This window comes from Pseudophryne corroboree, chromosome 1, assembly GCF_028390025.1.
Source record: "Pseudophryne corroboree isolate aPseCor3 chromosome 1, aPseCor3.hap2, whole genome shotgun sequence".
NCBI classification, from domain to species: Eukaryota; Metazoa; Chordata; class Amphibia; order Anura; family Myobatrachidae; genus Pseudophryne; species Pseudophryne corroboree.
The window spans coordinates 661,230,791-661,250,416 of NC_086444.1; the positions used below are offsets into that span (position 1 = coordinate 661,230,791).

At 43.9% G+C, this 19,626-nt stretch overlaps 1 protein-coding gene across 3 annotated transcripts in view; it reads right to left on the reverse strand.

Moving 5' to 3' along the window:
* The window catches only part of CORO2A (coronin 2A), a 435,475-nt gene that overhangs the window by 126,593 nt on the left and 289,256 nt on the right, over nucleotides 1-19,626 (reverse strand). For all 3 annotated transcript variants that reach the window (XM_063914669.1, XM_063914671.1, XM_063914670.1), the window contains exon 2: nucleotides 10,579-10,779. In XM_063914669.1, the coding sequence (XP_063770739.1) occupies nucleotides 10,579-10,779 (201 nt within the window). The remainder of the gene's footprint in view (nucleotides 1-10,578; nucleotides 10,780-19,626) is intronic.

Genomic DNA, 19,626 nt, shown 5'->3' on the forward strand with positions numbered 1-19,626 from the left:
CCTGGTAATTATGGACTATGCCACTCGATATCCTGAGGCTGTCCCTTTACGCACTATCACAACCAAGGCGATAGCTAGGGAGCTGGTGCAGGTATTTAGTAGAGTGGGAATACCAAAAGAAATTTTGACTGACCAAGGTACTCCATTTATGTCAAGGATCATGAAAGAGTTGTGCAAGTTATTTAAGGTCACTCACCTCAGGACGTCCATCTACCATCCCCAAACTGACGGGTTGGTGGAAAGGTTTAATAAAACATTAAAAAGTATGTTAAAAAAGGTTGTTGAGAGAGATGGGAAAAACTGGGATTGTTTGTTGCCCTACTTGTTAATGGCCATCAGAGAAGTTCCTCAGTCCTCTACGGGGTTTTCTCCATTTGATTTGTTGTATGGTAGACACCCCAGAGGGCTGTTGGATATTGCCAAAGAGACGTGGGAAGGACAGCCCACTCCTTATAGAAGCGTTATTGAGCATGTAACACAAATGCAGGATAGGATTGCAGCCGTGGTACCTGTTGTCAGAGAGCACATGGAACAGGCCCAAAGTGCTCAACAGAGGGTCTAGAACCGGAGTGCCAAGATACGGGAATTTGCTCCTGGCGATAGAGTTCTTGTTTTGGTACCCACTGTGGAAAGCAAATTCCTAGCTAAATGGCAGGGTCCATTTGAGATTAGGGAAAAAGTGAATGAGGTTAATTACAAAGTATACCAGCCGGGAAAGAGAAAACCCGAACAGATCTACCATGTTAACTTAATCAAACCCTGGAAAGATAGGTTGTCTCTGTCAGCGGAGCCTTGCCCTTCGGTGTCTTCACCCCGGTTGCTTCCCGCAGTGAAGGTGTCAGAGACATTATCAGCTGATCAGAACAATCAGGTTAAAGAATTTCTCATCCAAAATAGGGAGGTATTTTCAGAGCTGCCTGGCCGAACGACCATAATAAAACATGACATTGTCACAGAACCAGGGGTCAGGGTTCATTTAAAGCCATATAGGATTCCTGAAGCTCAGCGAGAAGCTATTTCTAAGGAAGTTAAAACCATGTTAGAACTGGGAGTCATAGAGGAGTCTAACAGTGAGTGGTCCAGTCCCATAGTGCTCATCCCGAAGCCCGACGGTAGCATACGCTTCTGTAATGACTTTCGTAAGTTAAATGAGGTGTCCAAGTTTGACGCATACCCCATGCCCCGTGTGGATGAGCTTGTAGAAAGGCTGGGAACAGCCAGGTTTCTCACCACATTGGACCTGACCAAAGGTTACTGGCAAATACCTTTATCTGATAGCGCCAAAGAAAAAACAGCCTTTTCGGTTCCGGAGGGGCTGTACCAGTATAAGATGTTACCCTTTGGGTTGCATGGGGCTCCAGCAACCTTTCAACGGGCGATGGATAAAATTTTGAGGCCCCATAGAAAATATGCAGCTGCCTATTTGGATGATGTGGTAATTCACAGTACAGACTGGGGGTCCCATTTGGTTAAAGTACAAGCAGTACTGGACTCAATCAGAGAGGCAGGGTTAACTGCTAACCCAAAGAAGTGCTGCCTCGCAATGGAGGAGGTCAAATACTTGGGCTTCACCATAGGCAGAGGTCTGATTAGGCCCCAATTGAATAAAGTTGATGCTATTCAAAACTGGCCTCGTCCAGTGAATAAAAAACAGGTAAGGGCTTTTTTGGGAATTACTGGGTACTATAGACGGTTTATTCCTAATTTTGCGACCACAGCGGTGCCGTTGTCAGACCTTACCAAAGGGAAGCAGTCAAATGTGGTGAAATGGAACCCTGATGCAGAAAAGGCGTTCCAAGCGTTAAAAGTGGCTTTGTGTTCACAACCGGTGTTGATAACACCAGATTTTTCAAAAGAATTTGTGGTACAGACAGATGCCTCAGAGGTAGGGATAGGTGCTGTGCTGTCCCAAACCAGAGATGGGGACGAACACCCTATCATTTATTTGAGTAGGAAACTCAATGAGCATGAAAAAAGGTATGCCATTGTGGAAAAGGAGGCTTTGGCCATTAAGTGGGCACTAGATACCTTGAGATATTACCTCTTGGGTAGACAATTCAGACTAGTGACAGACCATGCCCCTTTAAAATGGATGTATGTAAATAGAGGCAAGAATGCTCGTGTAACTAGATGGTTTCTAGCGTTGCAGGACTTTAAGTTTACTATCGAACATAGACCGGGAACACTATTGGCCAACGCAGATGCATTGTCTCGCATCTTCTGTTTGGGGGCTACAAGTGTTCCGGCCCCTAGGTCGAAACAGGGGAGGGGGATATGTGACAAGAACACTGGGATAGTGTTTGAGGGCAGGTATATTTGTCCCAGGTTCTTGTCTTACATGTTTTAGAAAATGTTAACTTCTAGGAAAAATGCTTTTTGTTTTGTCTGAACCTTTTCAGTTTGCTGTAAAAGCTGGGTAAAGGCTCTGAGAGAGAGATAAGGCGAGTTCTAGACATTGGGCCCAGTTCGGGTCTTTGGCCTCACAGAGGGCTAATCAGGGTTTCAGCTGTGTAAGAGTGATATAGTGCTTCTAACCTGATTAGTATGGGCAGACTGCCTGGGAAGGCTGCAGGATCTGTGTGTGAGAGACACGCTTTCTGATGCAAGTAAGCTATACAGTATGTACTGAAGAACTCTGTGTTTTGTTTAGTGACAGTTAGGAATATCTTATGTTTAGTTAGTGCCGGACAGGCAAGGTATTTTTATTTTTGGGTTTTGTTTTATTTTCTGTTTCAATAAAACTGGCCGGGGTCAGTTGTACCAGAAACTGGACTTGTGTTGTTCCTCAGCTGCTGCGTGCGGCCATATTCCCCAGGAAAAGGCGCCTTGCACCCCTACAGTGTTACACTGGGTAGACGAACGGTCCTTGTTGAAGAAGATCCCTTCTCAGTGGTAGTGGCCAAGGGTCCTCTTCGGACATGTCCAGAAGAGCCGCGTACCACGTTCTTCGGGGCCAATCCGGGGCAATCGAGATTGCTTCCACTCTTTGAGGTCTGATCTGCTTGAGCACCTTTGGGATCAGCGGAATCGGGGGAAACAGGTAGACCAGCTGGTAAGGCCAAGGCGATGTCAGCGTATCCACTGTGCTCACCTGAGGGTCCCTGGCTTGTGAGCAATAGCAGCGAAGCTTCTTGTTGAGACGAGAGACCATCAAGTCGATCTGTGGGCATCCCCACCTGTCGATGATCTGCTGAAACACCTGCGGGTGTAGTCCCACTCCCCCGGATGGAGATTGTGGCGACTTAGGAAGTCCGCTTCCCAGTTGTATACTCCTGGAATGAAGATCGCAGATAGTGCTCTTGCATTTCTTTTTGCCCAGAGGAGTTTTCTTAACACTTCTCGCATGCACGTCTTGCTTTTTGTCCCTCCTTGTCGATTGATGTACGCCACCGCCGTGGCGTTGTCCGACTGCACCTGGATCGCCTGATCCCAGAGTAGAGGGGATGCCTGAATCAGAGCATTGTAGATAGCCCGAAGTTCCAGAATGTTGATTGGAAGTAGGGCCACTTGGGCAGACCACCTGTCCTGGAACTGCGCAACCTGGGTGACAGCTCCCCATCCTCTCAGACTCGCATCCGACGCGAGGAGGATCCAATCCTGAATCCCGAAGCGTCGACCTTCCAGCAGGTTGGAAGACTGTAGCCACCACAGGAGAGAGATTCTGGCCTGGGGTGACAACCGAACCACTTGTTCAGGATGTCCAATTGTACGAGGCCACTATCTTTCCCAACAATTTTATGCAAAGATGAATGGAGACTCGAGCAGGTCAGAGCACCATGCGAACCATTTCTTGAAGTGTTCTTACTTTTTCCTCTTGGAGGAACACTTTCTGAACTACAGTATCCAGTAGCATCCCCAGAAACAGGAGCCGTTGAGACGGTTCCAGGTGGGACTTCTGCAGATTGAGGATCCATCCATGGAGTAACAGAAGTTGGAAAGTGCAATCTATATGGAGCAATAGAAGCTCCCTGGAGCTCGCTTTTATCGGGAGATCGTCCAGGTATGGAATTATATTGACCCCCTGAAACATCATTTCCTCCATCACCTTTGTGAACACCCTCGTAGCTGTAGACAGGCCAAAGGGCAATGCCTGAAACTGGTAGTGATCGTTCAGCAGGGCAAACCTCAGATAGGCCTGATGAGGAGGACAGATTGGGATATGTAGGTAAGCGTCCTTGATATCCAGGGACACTAGGAATTCCTGTTGTTCCAGGCCTGCGATCACCGCTCTCAAAGATTCCCTCTTGAATTTGAAAACCTTCAGGTAAGGATTCAAGGACTTCAGATTCAGAATGGGTCTCACAGACCCGTCTGGTTTTGGTACTATGAACAGACTGAAGGAGTAACTTTGTCCTTGTTGTAGAAGGGGTACTGGAACTGGACCAACTTGTTTATGGCCAGCAGTAGCGTACCACGCATATTTTCTAAAGCTGGTAAGCTGGATTTGAAAAATCGTTGGGGAGGAGTACCGTTAAACTCCAGCTTGTAACCCTGAGATAAGGTTCCTTACCCAAGCATCTTGGCAGGAACCGTCCCAGATGTGGCTGTAGTGATGTAACCGACCACCTTGAGATCCCCTCGGGGTGGGTGGGCACCGTCATGCTGAAGTCTTTGCGGAAGCAGAACTGGTGTTCTGGTTCTGAGATCCAACAACGGTTGGTTTCTTAGGTCTACCTCTGGAGCCTCTAGCTGTGTTGGAGGCCCCTTTGGGCCTAGATCGAAATCTGGAGGACCGAAAGGACTGAGTAGACGGTCCTGGGTAGGTACGTCTAGCAGGCGGAGTCCCCAAAGGGAGAAACGTGTATTTTCCAGCAGTAGCTTTGGAAATCCATGCGTCCAATTCACCTCCAAAGAGCCATTCCCCTGTGAAGGCAAGAGATTCCACATTACGTTTGGAGTCAGCATCAGCAATCCACTGACGCAACCATATGGTTCTGCGCACAGACACAGCCATAGCCGTGGTCCTAGCATTAATATTGCCAATCTCTTTAAGGGAGTCACATAGGACTCTTGCAGTGTCCTGAATGTGATTCAGGAAAGTAACAGTATTAACTAAGGTCATATCACCCGAAAGACCTTCCTTAATTTGATTAGCCCAGGAATGAATTGCATGTGTCATCCAGCAACCTGCAATGACCGGTCTTTGAGCAACACCTGCAGCAATGTAAATAGAGTGGTCTCAATTTTCCTATCTGCCGGGTCCTTTACCGTAAAGGAGCTCGGAGCAGGGAGTACAGCCTTTTTAGAAAGGTGAGTGACTGAGACGTCCACTGCTGGAGACTCTTCCCAGAATTTCCTGCCTTCAGGGGCAAAGGGGAATGTATGCAAAAACCGTTTTGACAACTGATATTTCTTACCTGGATTATTCCAGACTATTTTAAATAAGTCATCCGATTCCTTGGAATCAGGAAATGTGACTGTCAGTTTGTCTTGTGGGAGGAAAAATGACTGCTGAGTAGGTTCAATACCCTGGGTAGGGGTGGAATCCCCACTTATGGGGTCCACTTCATCCCCATCATCCTGTATATCATCATCAGTATCTGATAGGAGTGCAGGTAGAGCACGTTTTTGTGCACCTGTAGTAGACAGGGTGGGATGTTTAGCAGCTAGACTTGCCACTGCTTGTTGCAGTTCCTGAGTCTTATTTGCATTTGCAGTGAGCTGAGATGACATATCAGACATCCATACTTTGATAGCCCCCAACCAGGAGGGCTCTGGACTCTCCCCCACATTGATATCAGCATTCTGAGATGGCTGACTACACTGCTCACATGATTTGGAGCTAGATGAACTAGGAGAGAATCTAACATTACACCCACTGCATAACTTCTGTTTTACCATATTGAAGCAGTAAACAGCCTGCCCTATTGCATGCGAGAGGAGACACAGGAGAGAAGACCCTAGCACACCCAGCGCTGTGCAGACCCAGTGAGGCTGTCAGCGTTTTTGTGAAAACAACAGTGAGACTGTAATATGAGAATTGTGTACAGATATAGTGGCTCTCCCCTTCTACACCCGGTACCATCGATCCAGAGACTGATAAGGAGCTGTGAGGCTGCTGCTATGCAGAGGAAGGCGCCAAAATGCCGCTGAGCCTGCTCTCGTGTAGCTCCCCGCCCCACCATGGCGCCGGAGCTAGTTTTAAATATTTATACTGGCTGTGTCTCCTAATGTATGTAGCCCCACATACATGCTTGGTACAACGCTTTTATTAGCCAGTCTCACGCAGAGGCTATAGCGGGTCCCCCCCAGGAGGGACCCGTACGTCTCACCCGCGCTTCTGCCGCACAGTGAACCGGGGGAACCCCTTAGCGGGGCCACCGGTTGGTACTCACTACCGATGATCCCCTTCAGGCAGCATTAGGGGTGTGCGGCATGCTGCAGCTGCAACAGCACGGTGCAGGTATGCTGTTTCCCAAACAGCATACCGAAAGAAATAAAACTTGAAAATAAATTGTTCAAAAACTCTGGAGCTTGCAGGATGTGCATCCTCTCCTGAGGACACTTTTTTCTAAACTGAGCTGTGGGAGGAGGCATGAAGGGGAGGAGCCAGCACACCCAGTTGAAGAAATTTGAGGTTCACTGGCTCCTTTGGACCCATCTATACCCCGTCGTACTAATCTGTCCCCAATATCCCTTATGGATGCTAGAGAAATATATCCAATTTTATCAGAATGCAAATATGAGTATTTAATCAAAGCTGAACACACGCAGTCACATATTATACTGTTGTACATTTTTAGAAGTCTAAACATGCAGAATTGGTTAGTCACTACATCTAAATCACAATGGTAATAATAAATATGCACAAAGTTCTGTTTTCATTTTCATATAAATCACAAATCAATTAAACACCAAACTTCCAAGTCATAGTAATCGTCTTTTAGCAGAAAGGCATCATAATTCTGTCATTATAACATTGTGATGACAAGCAGACCCAATGCATATCAAGCAGATTTGTGGAAACCTTTCATTGGGTGTCATACACCTACTAACGGTCATATTTCATCCTGCTCTGTATTTTACAACCAGCAGTAACTACCAGCCGTTGCTGAGTGATCATTAATTTTATTAAATGACACATTTTTCCTTCTCATTTTTTTTAGCAATGAAATACCGCTGAAAAGTAAAACAGATATCTTATCAAAAGTGTGAAGATTTCGCATGGACACATCTGACACATAAGGAGCCCGTTCGCATAGTGTTTGTGAGTCCGGGAGTGCTGTAGACGTACAATAGACTTGACCGTGTCTCACTTACACACGTTTTATTTTTATTATGTGTGTGGTGGCAGCAAAGCAGCAACAGTGTACGCATGCATAGGCAGATTCAGGATGGGGCACCAAGACATGCGCACCCAGTCATTTCTGAAAATATTTATTTTATTCAAGTACAGCAACAAAAAGACATAAGCTGGTAATGGGCAGGAGAAGACTGTTAGGGCCCTGAGCAGCCAGCCAAAAGCCGCAAAATGGCCTGCCCGAGTCAGCAGCACTGCAGTCAGAGACATGCAGGTGACAGCCAAGCGGTATTAGTTCCCTCAGCGCACTGCACCCCACAACACTGACTGGCGTCCCCTTGCCCCCACTCCTCCATATCGGTGTGCATCTTTCACGCTGTGTAGTTGCACTTGAATAAAATAAATATTTTCGTAAATGACAGGGGGTGCCCTATTAACCATGTGTGCCTCTGCCCCCCGCCCCCCCCCAATTACCCGTGTATGCCTCTGCCCCCCATTACCCATGTATGGCTGTGATCCCCGCATTACCTGGTCTGTGGCACAAAAACAGAGACGATTCAATATGTTGATGATTTTGTTTGCTAATTAGCCAATTAACATTATAGTTAGATGATTTAAGGTTTATGTAACTCAGAGGATCTCAAGGAACATTTCAGTGAAAACCAGATCAAAATCAGTTCAGTAGTTCTTGAGTTTATCGCGAGCATACATACAAAGTAACAATTTTATTAATAGTATAGAATAAGTCATCATGAAAAGTTAACAATTGAGAAGTCTGACCAATAATGTTAACAGAGATTTGTTGAATTATTTATACCCCTTTTCACTAGCTCAAAAAACACAGGTAAATGCACGGGGGCGCACATTTACCTGTTTTTTTTTGCTAATAGAAAAGGGTCCCCCCACAAAAAAAAGGGTCAAGTGACCCGTGAATCCTACCCGGGTAAGGTAGGACACCGAAATGATCCAGGTAGGGTTGTAGTGTAAACGGAAGTCGTGTCGATGCGTCACGGCTCCCGCTTACACTGTATGGAGGGGCGGCACTGGGAGATCATGTGATCTCCCAGCACCGCCCCTGCCACGTCACTAGCAGCGTCACCAACCCGGCAATATGCCGGGTTGGTGAGCGCAGTGGGAAAGGGGGCTGAGCACGGGCCGCAGCCGGGTAGCACCCATGTCAGGCTCTCGGCTGCGACCCATGCTCAGTAGTGGAAAAGGGGTATCACTTACAATGTCTGTTATACAGTACATTGCATAAATCACATGCACACACAAATATTTCAATTAAATTTGCATGACTGATCAATGGATCTAAAACTTGAGTAAAAACAAAATATTTGAATAAAAAGTCCAGTTACAAACAATGATAGTTAATTCAAGTGATTACACAAATGCTCAGAAAGTTTTACATGCTGAACCATTTGCATTTCTGCAATCTTTCAAAGATTTGCTTGAGCTAGAACCCCCCATAAATAATACATTATAGATGGGATATGATAATCTACTATTTGCATAAACAAACAATAAAGTACTAGTTTTTCTGCCCAATATATGCTTTAAAAGAACAACATATCTATTTCCTACGCACAATATTCTGGTCCTCTGACAGAAAGGCTCACTGGTATTTGATCACGTGTCTGTATCAGGTAGCACGCATGGATAAAGCATATCACATGAACTCAGAGCAGAATTGACTGCAGACCGCCAGAGATGATTTCATCCTTCCATCTTTAAACAGTTGTAGTTTTCTTTTGTGTGTTATCCTAATGTTTCCTTTGAAATCAGCAATAACTGTATATCTTTCATTGGTTTGCTACATCTCCCCTCCTACCTGTTTCTCTCTCCCCCAGATGTACTTGTGTTTTTGTCCCTTTCCATCTCTCCCTTTGTGTGAATGTATATCTCCTTCTATTATCTCAACCCAATTGCATCCTCCCAGAAATACACTGGAAGGAGCTTCCCTTTCCCAGTACCACCTCCCTGCCCGCCAATCACGCCTTACTGATATCAGCAACTGCTCAAGTGCAGATTTCATTTGTGGGGAAAATAAGGGAATTCATTATTTATTTAGAAAAATTGTTCTTCTAGAATAAAGCATACTTTTAATAATATTAATCTGTTACTGTGTTCCTGACATGGTGATAACAGTAGATGTATTGGGGTTGTACAAGTACCACTACGATAAATAGGCTTCCCCATGCAAGAATTTCGACATCTCCTTATATAAAATCCTGCATTTGCGCCTAAGCATCTTGGGTAAACATACAGCAGCTAGAAATCAGCACCATTAGGTACGACTCCAGGTCAGAAAACTTGTAATTAAAAATAATACTCAGTTACAACTTACAATACACAAGTAACAGCTCCTTAAGGGCCCTACACACTAGAAGACATGACCAATGTGAAAGATGAACAATTTCCCTTGAACTTCCTTGACATATTTTAATAATGGGGAGGCATTTCTGGGTGTATGGGCAGGGCTGTAGAAGGGGCAACCAGTGAAGTTTTTTATCACCCACTGCCCCACCAATTATATTTCCACTGTGCCACCAACGTAATTCAAAATGAATTATAATGGGTTCAATATAATATTATATATATATATATATATATATATATATATATAGATAGATAGGCAGGTGTGGCACTCCTGGCGTCTGAGAATGGCACTCAACATGCACTTCTCCATTTAAGTTTCTCAGACGCCAAGAGTGCCACACCTGCCTATCTACATACATCCTTTTACGTGTGGGCACACGGCATGGCATACTTATTACAGGGAGAGTCGGACCTGTGTTTTATATATATATATATATATATATATATACACACACACACACGCATACATATACATATGTGTGTATATATATATATATATATATATATATAGATGACATTGCTCACATTGAGCATGCAGCACCTCCAACCGCCAATCAACGAGAGCAGGTGCGCGCATCGTTGATTGCAGGACCATACACACTAGATGATGTGAACCATATATCGTTCACAATCGTCTGTATTGGCCATATTGGTCCAAAAAATCGTCTAGTGTGTGTGGCCCTTTACACTTTGTTATTATTTTTATGTTTATTCAATTTTGTTGCATTTATATTATGAACATCTCTTTGTGTTACTATAGAGAGCGAATTGCATATTATACCATTTTTATATCTTATTTACCCCTGCGCTACTTTTTTACAATATTAGCTCTGGGTGTTTCACTGACAGGGGACACAACTGAAAAAGTTAGTCTTGGAACAAAAATGGAAATAATACATAAATAGACACAGTACGAGCATAAAAATAGATCAGAATATAAAGCTGTAAATCAGTCATACCTGTTGTATGGGTATAACGATGAACACTCCACCACCAGCACACTCTGTCACCACAGCAATCAAAGTAGGATTTACGGCACAAAAATGGTTGTCATGTACGCTTCTTGTAATAGGCACATTGTCATAGCAGTTCTCCTTGTTTGCAGGCTTACCAAAAACATGACGATACTTTGAGGTTCGATACTGAGACTGCCATGACATCTGTGGAAATATAAAAATAATGAAAAAAAAGGGGTTACAAATATGGACATAAAACTGAAAAGGTTACAGAGGCATATAAAAAAGCAAAGGAGACAGCAAGACAAACAAAAACAGTACTACACATCCATTCTATGAAAGATTTTGAAGGCCCCCTAAAGTTTTACCCAAAAGCGCTAATTTTTTTGTGCCAACAAAATTAAAAGAGAAGATCATTTAAATGAGTTCCAAGAATTGTAGAAGGTGGATTTACAGTGTTTGCCGTAGGACAAAGAGATCTCCTGCCACTCACACAAAAGGATTTTAGTTTTGAATGTTACAGGTACTGAGGAAGTGACAGTAATTGTGAGTCGTGTATACTTTCAGGGGGACCCCTTTAGCAAATTCAATGTGAACAACATACAGTAGTAGAGTATCTCTTTCTTTACTGTTCTGTCACCCATATTCACAGGTGTATTTATAATGTGTGCTGTGTACACGGGCCCCTGGGGGCCTACATTTCACACCCTGCACCTACACTAAGTACTTACCTCTCCAGAGTCCTGCGCCTGTGCTACAGCAGAAATTGTTCTGAAAATGGCGTAGTAGCCATTTTCACAAGGATTTGTGCATGTGCAGCAGAGATTAGTCTCCAGGTACCTGGCTGACACCATGTTTCCAGAGACATGAGCACGCGCAGTAGTTATTTGTTGCCGGTATCATGGTCAGAAAATCTACACTGACCCCTTCTCTCTTACACCAACCCTGCTCATTATAAGTACAATGTATTTTCCAGAGGAATTACTTTTTCTTCATAACTATCTGGATTTTTATTTGATTTTTTTTTTGTAAACAAGGAGGTGAGAATAATTGGTTGCATGTTTTGATTTGGATAGAATCTGGCAAAAAAATAAAATAAAAAGATTCTCGCAGTATATCCTGCTAGATGAACCAAACAATATTTGTCTACAGACCAAAAGTGGTGTAGCCATCTTTTGACATGAGAGGGAGCAAAGTTGGATAAAATAGTCGCCCCTGCACACAAACACAACAAAAATAGTGTAAAGCCACACATCCAGAACTCAGTGATCACCCTAGAGTGAACAGAGGATCCAGTGACCACCATACAGTACACACGGGATCACAGTAACCACCATTCAGTACACACAGCATCACAATGATCACCATACAGTACACACAGCATCACAATGATCACCATACAGTACACACGGGATCACAGTAACCACCATTCAGTACACACAGCATCACAATGATCACCATTCAGTACACACAGCATCACAATGATCACCATTCAGTACACACAGCATCACAATGATCACCATTCAGTACACACAGCATCACAATGATCACCATTCAGTACACACAGCATCACAATGATCACCATTCAGTACACACAGCATCACAATGATCACCATTCAGTACACACAGCATCACAATGATCACCATTCAGTACACACAGCGTCACAATGATCACCATTCAGTACACACAGCATCACAATGATCACCATTCAGTACACACAGCATCACAATGATCACCATTCAGTACACACAGCATCACAATGATCACCATTCAGTACACACAGCATCACAATGATCACCATTCAGTACACACAGCATCACAATGATCACCATTCAGTACACACAGCATCACAATGATCACCATTCAGTACACACAGCATCACAATGATCACCATACAGTACACACAGCATCACAATGATCACCATTCAGTACACACAGCATCACAATGATCACCATTCAGTACACACAGCATCACAATGATCACCATTCAGTACACACAGCATCACAATGATCACCATTCAGTACACACAGCATCACAATGATCACCATTCAGTACACACAGCATCACAATGATCACCATTCAGTACACACAGCATCACAATGATCACCATACAGTACACACAGCATCACAATGATCACCATTCAGTACACACAGCATCACAATGATCACCATTCAGTACACACAGCATCACAATGATCACCATTCAGTACACACAGCATCACAATGATCACCATACAGTACACACGGGATCACAGTAACCACCATTCAGTACACACAGCATCACAATGATCACCATTCAGTACACACAGCATCACAATGATCACCATTCAGTACACACAGCATCACAATGATCACCATTCAGTACACACAGCATCACAATGATCACCATTCAGTACACACAGCATCACAATGATCACCATTCAGTACACACAGCATCACAATGATCACCATTCAGTACACACAGCATCACAATGATCACCATTCAGTACACACAGCATCACAATGATCACCATTCAGTACACACAGCATCACAATGATCACCATTCAGTACACACAGCATCACAATGATCACCATTCAGTACACACAGCATCACAATGATCACCATTCAGTACACACAGCATCACAATGATCACCATACAGTACACACAGCATCACAATGATCACCATACAGTACACACAGCATCACAATGATCACCATTCAGTACACACAGCATCACAATGATCACCATACAGTACACACAGCATCACAATGATCACCATTCAGTACACACAGCATCACAATGATCACCATTCAGTACACACAGCATCACAATGATCACCATTCAGTACACACAGCATCACAATGATCACCATACAGTACACACAGCATCACAATGATCACCATACAGTACACACAGCATCACAATGATCACCATACAGTACACACAGCATCACAATGATCACCATACAGTACACACAGTATCGCAGTGACAGCCATGCAGAACATTGCAGCAACAGACTGCATTGTCCCTACAAGGGGAGGGGAGAAGTAACATGCATCATCTGGGTGGTGGCAAGTCATGGATCACCTCCCCACCTAGGCCTCCTTGGTTCCTCCATTCTCAGACCCCAGCAACTAATCTCCGGAAGGCCCTGCGCTGACTGGCACCTCTCTCATATAGGCTCTGTTTTCAAGCTTTTGGTAGCTCTCTGTGCACCCCCGTTGGCTACACCACTGTAGGTCAACAATCCCATGCTTTCGTTAAGATATGTATTTTAAATTAAGAAAAGTGCTCCTCTGTATAACTTTCATAAATAAAAAAATAAAACAAAACCAGTTAAATACCCTCTGCTTAGAATCTAATTTCTAATTGGAAAAATAACTAGTACAAACAGAATAAAAGAATGGTATGCAACTTTTCTATCAGCCTGCCTAGTGCAATAGATTTATTTCTATGGCAACATTAAACTACTGTATATAACATGGTGCAATCACATGTTTACGCCACACGAGCCCATACTATTTTTACTGCTAATGATCTATTGTGAAGAGAAAGGGGGAGGAGATCACACTACTTTTATGGTTAACATGTTATCTCCCATATTGGATGTCTATAAATGAACTCAAGATAAATAAAAGATTACCCGAGACAAATACCATTAGAAGCATAGAGGAAGTAGATCTACTCTGGCATCACAACGAGTACTGAGTGAAAACAAGTCACACCAAAAACAGAGAGTTTTTTATTTTTATTTACCTTGTAGGGGACCTAAATGATATGTACTAATATACTCAAGGTCCTGTGTGCGTGATGTCGTACTCTATAAAACTTGTTCTCTTTTTTATTATCCTCTATTATTGCATATTTGTTACACAGATCTTTAGGCAAAATATAATATCAGACAAACAGTACAAATAAAAGCAACCATTTGAGGTTCACTTTTTGGCCCGACATTGCTCACAAAATCTATTTCAATCAGAAACATTAGTAACAGTAGCAGGTTTTCACAGATGAACAGTTCCTTTTAGGCCCTGCCTCATCACCTCTCGTCTACGAAGCCACTTTAAAACTTTGGCCCTCATTCCGAGTTGTTCGCTCGTTCTTTTTCATCGCATCGCAGTGAAAATCCGTTTAGTACGCATGCGCAAAGTTCGCACTGCGACTGCGCCAAGTAACTTTACTATGAAGAAAGTATTTTTACTCACGGCTTTTTCTTCGCTCCGGCGATCGTAATGTGATTGACAGGAAATGGGTGTTACTGGGCGGAAACACGGCGTTTCAGGGGCGTGTGGCTGAAAACGCTACCGTTTCCGGAAAAAACGCAGGAGTGGCCGGGGAAACGGTGGGAGTGCCTGGGCGAACGCTGGGTGTGTTTGTGACGTCAACCAGGAACGACAAGCACTGAAATGATCGCACAGGCAGAGTAAGTCTGGAGCTACTCAGAAACTGCTAAGTAGTTAGTAATCGCAATATTGCGAATACATCGGTCGCAATTTTAAGAAGCTAAGATTCACTCCCAGTAGGCGGCGGCTTAGCGTGTGTAACTCTGCTAAATTCGCCTTGCGACCGATCAACTCGGAATGAGGGCCTTTAATTCTACTTCTATTCAGTCATTCTAAGATGTGATTGCTTTTTTGTTTTAGATCTTTGTCCAGCTACATGGCTCAACTATGCTTAGACAATCTGTTCAATCTGGCTGGTTGGAATGAAAATCTGGAAATGTACGGGAGCAAATGACAACTGACCATTGCCCTCCAAACTCTGGAAAACTGACAAAAACGGCAGTTCAGTCAAATTGGTTAAATCATGGAATTAACCATTCAAAGCAACAGTTTTTGTGGCAGCACGAATGTAAATAAATCAGTCTCTAAATCTCTGCAGATCTGGAATCTGCCCCAGATGCATTGCCACATTGTGTTGCAAAGGTGCAAATTTGCCCAAGGCCCCACATGCATTACCGAAAAATTACTGCAATTTCCCAATTCACCGACGGTTGGGTTGGGGAATCGGGAATATTAAACATGTTTAAAATTCCTGATTAACAGAAAACAGTTGGGCTCATCAAATCAGAGATTTTTAACATGTTTAATTTTGACAATTCCCTGACAGATCGCCGATCTGGTTGGGTTATCAGCACTTAAATGTACGTTAAGGCCCATACACTGGGCGATTTTGAGCTCAAAGCCGCCCAGTGTGTATGAGCAAGCGATGAGCGGTGAGTGCTGATGTGCGCCCCAGCTTCATCGCTGGCAGCCGCCGTTCATCTACTGGTATTGCCAGTAGATGAACGGCGGGGTGAGCGGCTTTCCATAGCGTCCTGCTATGGAAAGCCGCTCACCCCCGTTGACATCGCTAGGCAGCGATGATCGCTGTTCATACACGCTGGGCAAAAACGCACCAACCCACAAGCAGAACAGAGGCAAGGCTGATTTCTGCTTGTACCACCAGGCAGCTGTGGATTTACAGCTATTACCCCTTTTCCACTAGCGTAGCACGGGTCGCAGCCTGTTTAGCCTGACACGGCTGCGACCCGTGCTACAGCCCCCTGCAGACAGCGCTCACCAACCTGGCAATTGCCGGGTTGGTGACGCGCTAGTGACGTGGCAGGGGCGGCGCTGGGAGATCACATGATCTCCCAGCGCCGCCCTCCCTATGCACTGTGAACGGGAGCCGTGTCGCCTCGACACGGCTCCCGTTCCCACTAGACAGCTAGCCGGGTTGAACGCGTGTTCAACCCGGCTAGCTACCAGGGTAGGATTCCTGGATCACTTGATCGTTTCCACTAGGGAAAAACACGGGTAAATGCGCGCCCCCGCGCATTTACCCGTGTTTAAAAATGCTAGTGGAAAAGGCGTATTAGAAACCAAACCGGCCTCTTAGGGCCTGCCTACACTGAGACTGCACAGCCGCATACAGATTGCCTGACTGAGACGGCTTGTGAGAACAGCCTTTTCTATGCTTTGGTACTGACTTCATACCTCCATTAACTGACTGGGGGATGATTTGGCATACACTGACTGAATGGGGGGGGGGGGGGGGGGGGCGGAATTAGACATTTAATGACTGACGGGGTTGGGGGATATGTATACACTGATAGACTGGGGGTGGGGGAGATTTGGTGTACACTGACAGACTGGGGTATTGTTTAAGGAAGGAGGTCCCAAATTGGTGTCTTGCTTAGGGCTCCATAATGTCTAAATCTGCCTCTGCCACCAGAAAGATCACGGGTATCTAATTGAATAGTTGTGGGCAATTTACCCGAGAGAAGAAACTGCACGACATCCCACGGTTATTTAAATCTGCCCTCAAGAGGATTTCAGTTTATAGAATTTATTATTGTGATAAATACTGTGAGGAGGTCAGGGTTTGGATGCCCTCTCCTGGGGTAGATGGGCACCTACAAACACACAGCAGCCAGGAAAACAGTACACTGGTCCAAGATTTTCATGCAATCTAGACGCGGCTAGTTTTATTGTGCAGTACATAAAAAAAACCCAAAAATAAATCCTAGCCCATCTTGGCACTAACTAAAAATACTAGAGTCCCTCTCTCAGGGTAGTAGGACCTGATGTCCCTACTGCAAACACAGGCATATGCACAGTACTTACAGTCAGTAAATCACAGCGTCTTATCACAGGCCTACTGTTTCCTCAGGGGCTTGCGCATGGAGGCCTCCCTTCTCTCTCACACCCACACCCCCAGGAGCCATTTCCAGCTTTTACTAAAAGCCCAAACTTTAATCAAGTCTGTTTAGAATAACAGACATTTCCTGGGGGTTTAAAATACATAGGCCAGAAACTTGAGACAAACAGATCTCACATTAATCACTTTACCAGTGTTTCTATCACCTATATATAAAAAGAGTTTTAGCACAACCCCCCACCAAAAACAGGAAATAAAAAAAACACAAGAACACTGCAGCTAGAAAATGAAAAAAAAAATAGTGACACTTCTTCCCCCTAAAAATGTGAAACAATAAATAGATTTTGACTTCCCTTGTTCAGAGCTATTTTATTATATTCTTCTCATTTAGCGTTCTCTGAATTATAAACTGCAAAAAATAAAAAATAAAACCTTACATAGGACTTGAATTGGAATTGAAGTAAAGCGAAAAAAGTAACTTTGTATCTGGAATAAACCATGTTGCCATGCAAGGGGAGCAAATATATTTATATTTTTTATGTGCAGGGTAATACTGTCTGCTTTTGCATGTAGCACACAAATTTTACACAGCTTTATTTTACACTGCAATTTAGATTTCAGCTCTAAAAAATCTAACTCTCTGCACGTTTCACATGCCCCTTCTGCAGTCAACATGGTTTTGCCCAGTTGCTTGCTTTTTTGCAAATCAGAAACAGGCCCATAGTGTATAACTTCCTTGCTAAATACAGTACACCTGTGAAACAAAAACTGCATTGAAATTGTGAAAATAAAATACCAACGTCCCAACATTTTGAATGGTAACATGGTAACTGTTGGCAATGTGACTGAATACCCTACACCAGTGCTTAAAGTGGTCCTAGAGAGGTGGTGGAACTCACCCCCCACTCCCCAAGGTACCCATGTAATAAAGTTATTGCGCGCCCGCAAAAAGGGGTGTGGTCTCAAAAGGAAAGGGGCATGGTCACACAATAGTAATAATGCCCACAGTAGTAGCACCCCTTAATACACATAGCAGTAGAGCCCCTTATACAATGCCCACAATAGTAGTGCTCCTTATGCAATGTCCACTGTACTGGTAGTGCCAACAGTGGTAGTGCCCCTTATATAGAGCCCATAGTAGTGGTGCCCCTTATGCAATGCCCGCAATAGTAGTGCCCCTTATATAGAGCCCATAGTAGTGGTGCCCCTTATGCAATGCCCGCAATAGTAGTGCCCCTTATATAGAGCCCATAGTAGTGGTGCCCCTTATGCAATGCCCGCAATAGTAGTGCTCCTTATGTTCCCAGGAGTAATGCCCCTTATGAAGTGCCCCCTTTACAATGCACTCATTAGTAGTGCTCCCAGTAATAGAGATCTGCGGCGGGCACTTTTCGTGTTTTGTGTTTTGGTTCTAATTCCCCGCTCATGTTTTGGTTTGGGTTGGTTTTGCCAAAACCACACTTTGAAGTTTTGGATCTGTATGATTTTTATAAAAACCATAAAAACAGCTAAAATCCCAAAATTTGGGATAATTTTGATCCTATGGTATTATTAACCTCAATAACATTAATTTCCACTCATTTCCAGTCTATTCTGAACACCTCACAATATTGTTTTTAGGCCAAAAGGATGCACCGAGGTGACTGTATGACTAAGCTAAGTGACACAAGTGTGCGGCACAAACACCTGGCCCATCTAGGAGTGGCACTGTAGTGTCAGACAGGATGGCACTATTAAAAACTAGGCCCCAAAGAGCACATAGTGCAAAGAAGAAAAAGAGGTGCAGTGAGGTACCTGGATGGCTAAGTTAAGCGACACAAATGTGCGGCACAAACACCTGGCCCATCTAGGAGTGGCACTGCAGTGTCAGACAGGATGGCAGATTTAAAAAATAGGCCCCAAACAGCACATGATGCAAAGAAGAAAAGGAAGTGCACCGAGGTTGCTGTATGACTAAGTTAAGCGACACAAACAATTGGCCCATCTAGGAGTGGCACTGCAGTGTCAGACAGGAGGGCAGATATAATAAAAAAGGCCCCAAACAGCACATCATGCAAAGATGAAAAAGAGGTGCAATGAGGTACAGGTTGAGTATCCCTTATCCAAAATGCTTGGGACCAGAGGTATTTTGGATATCGGATTTTTCCGTATTTTGGAATAATTGCATACCATAATGAGATATCATGGTGATGGGACCTAAATCTAAGCACAGGATGCATTTATGTTTCATATACACCTTATACACACAGCCTGAAGGTAATTTTAGCCAATATTTTTTATAACTTTGTGCATTAAACAAAGTGTGTCTACATTCACACAATTCATTTATGTTTCATATACACCTTATACACACAGCCTGAAGGTCATTTAATACAATATTTTTAATAACTTTGTGTATTAAACAAAGTTTGTGTACATTGAGCCA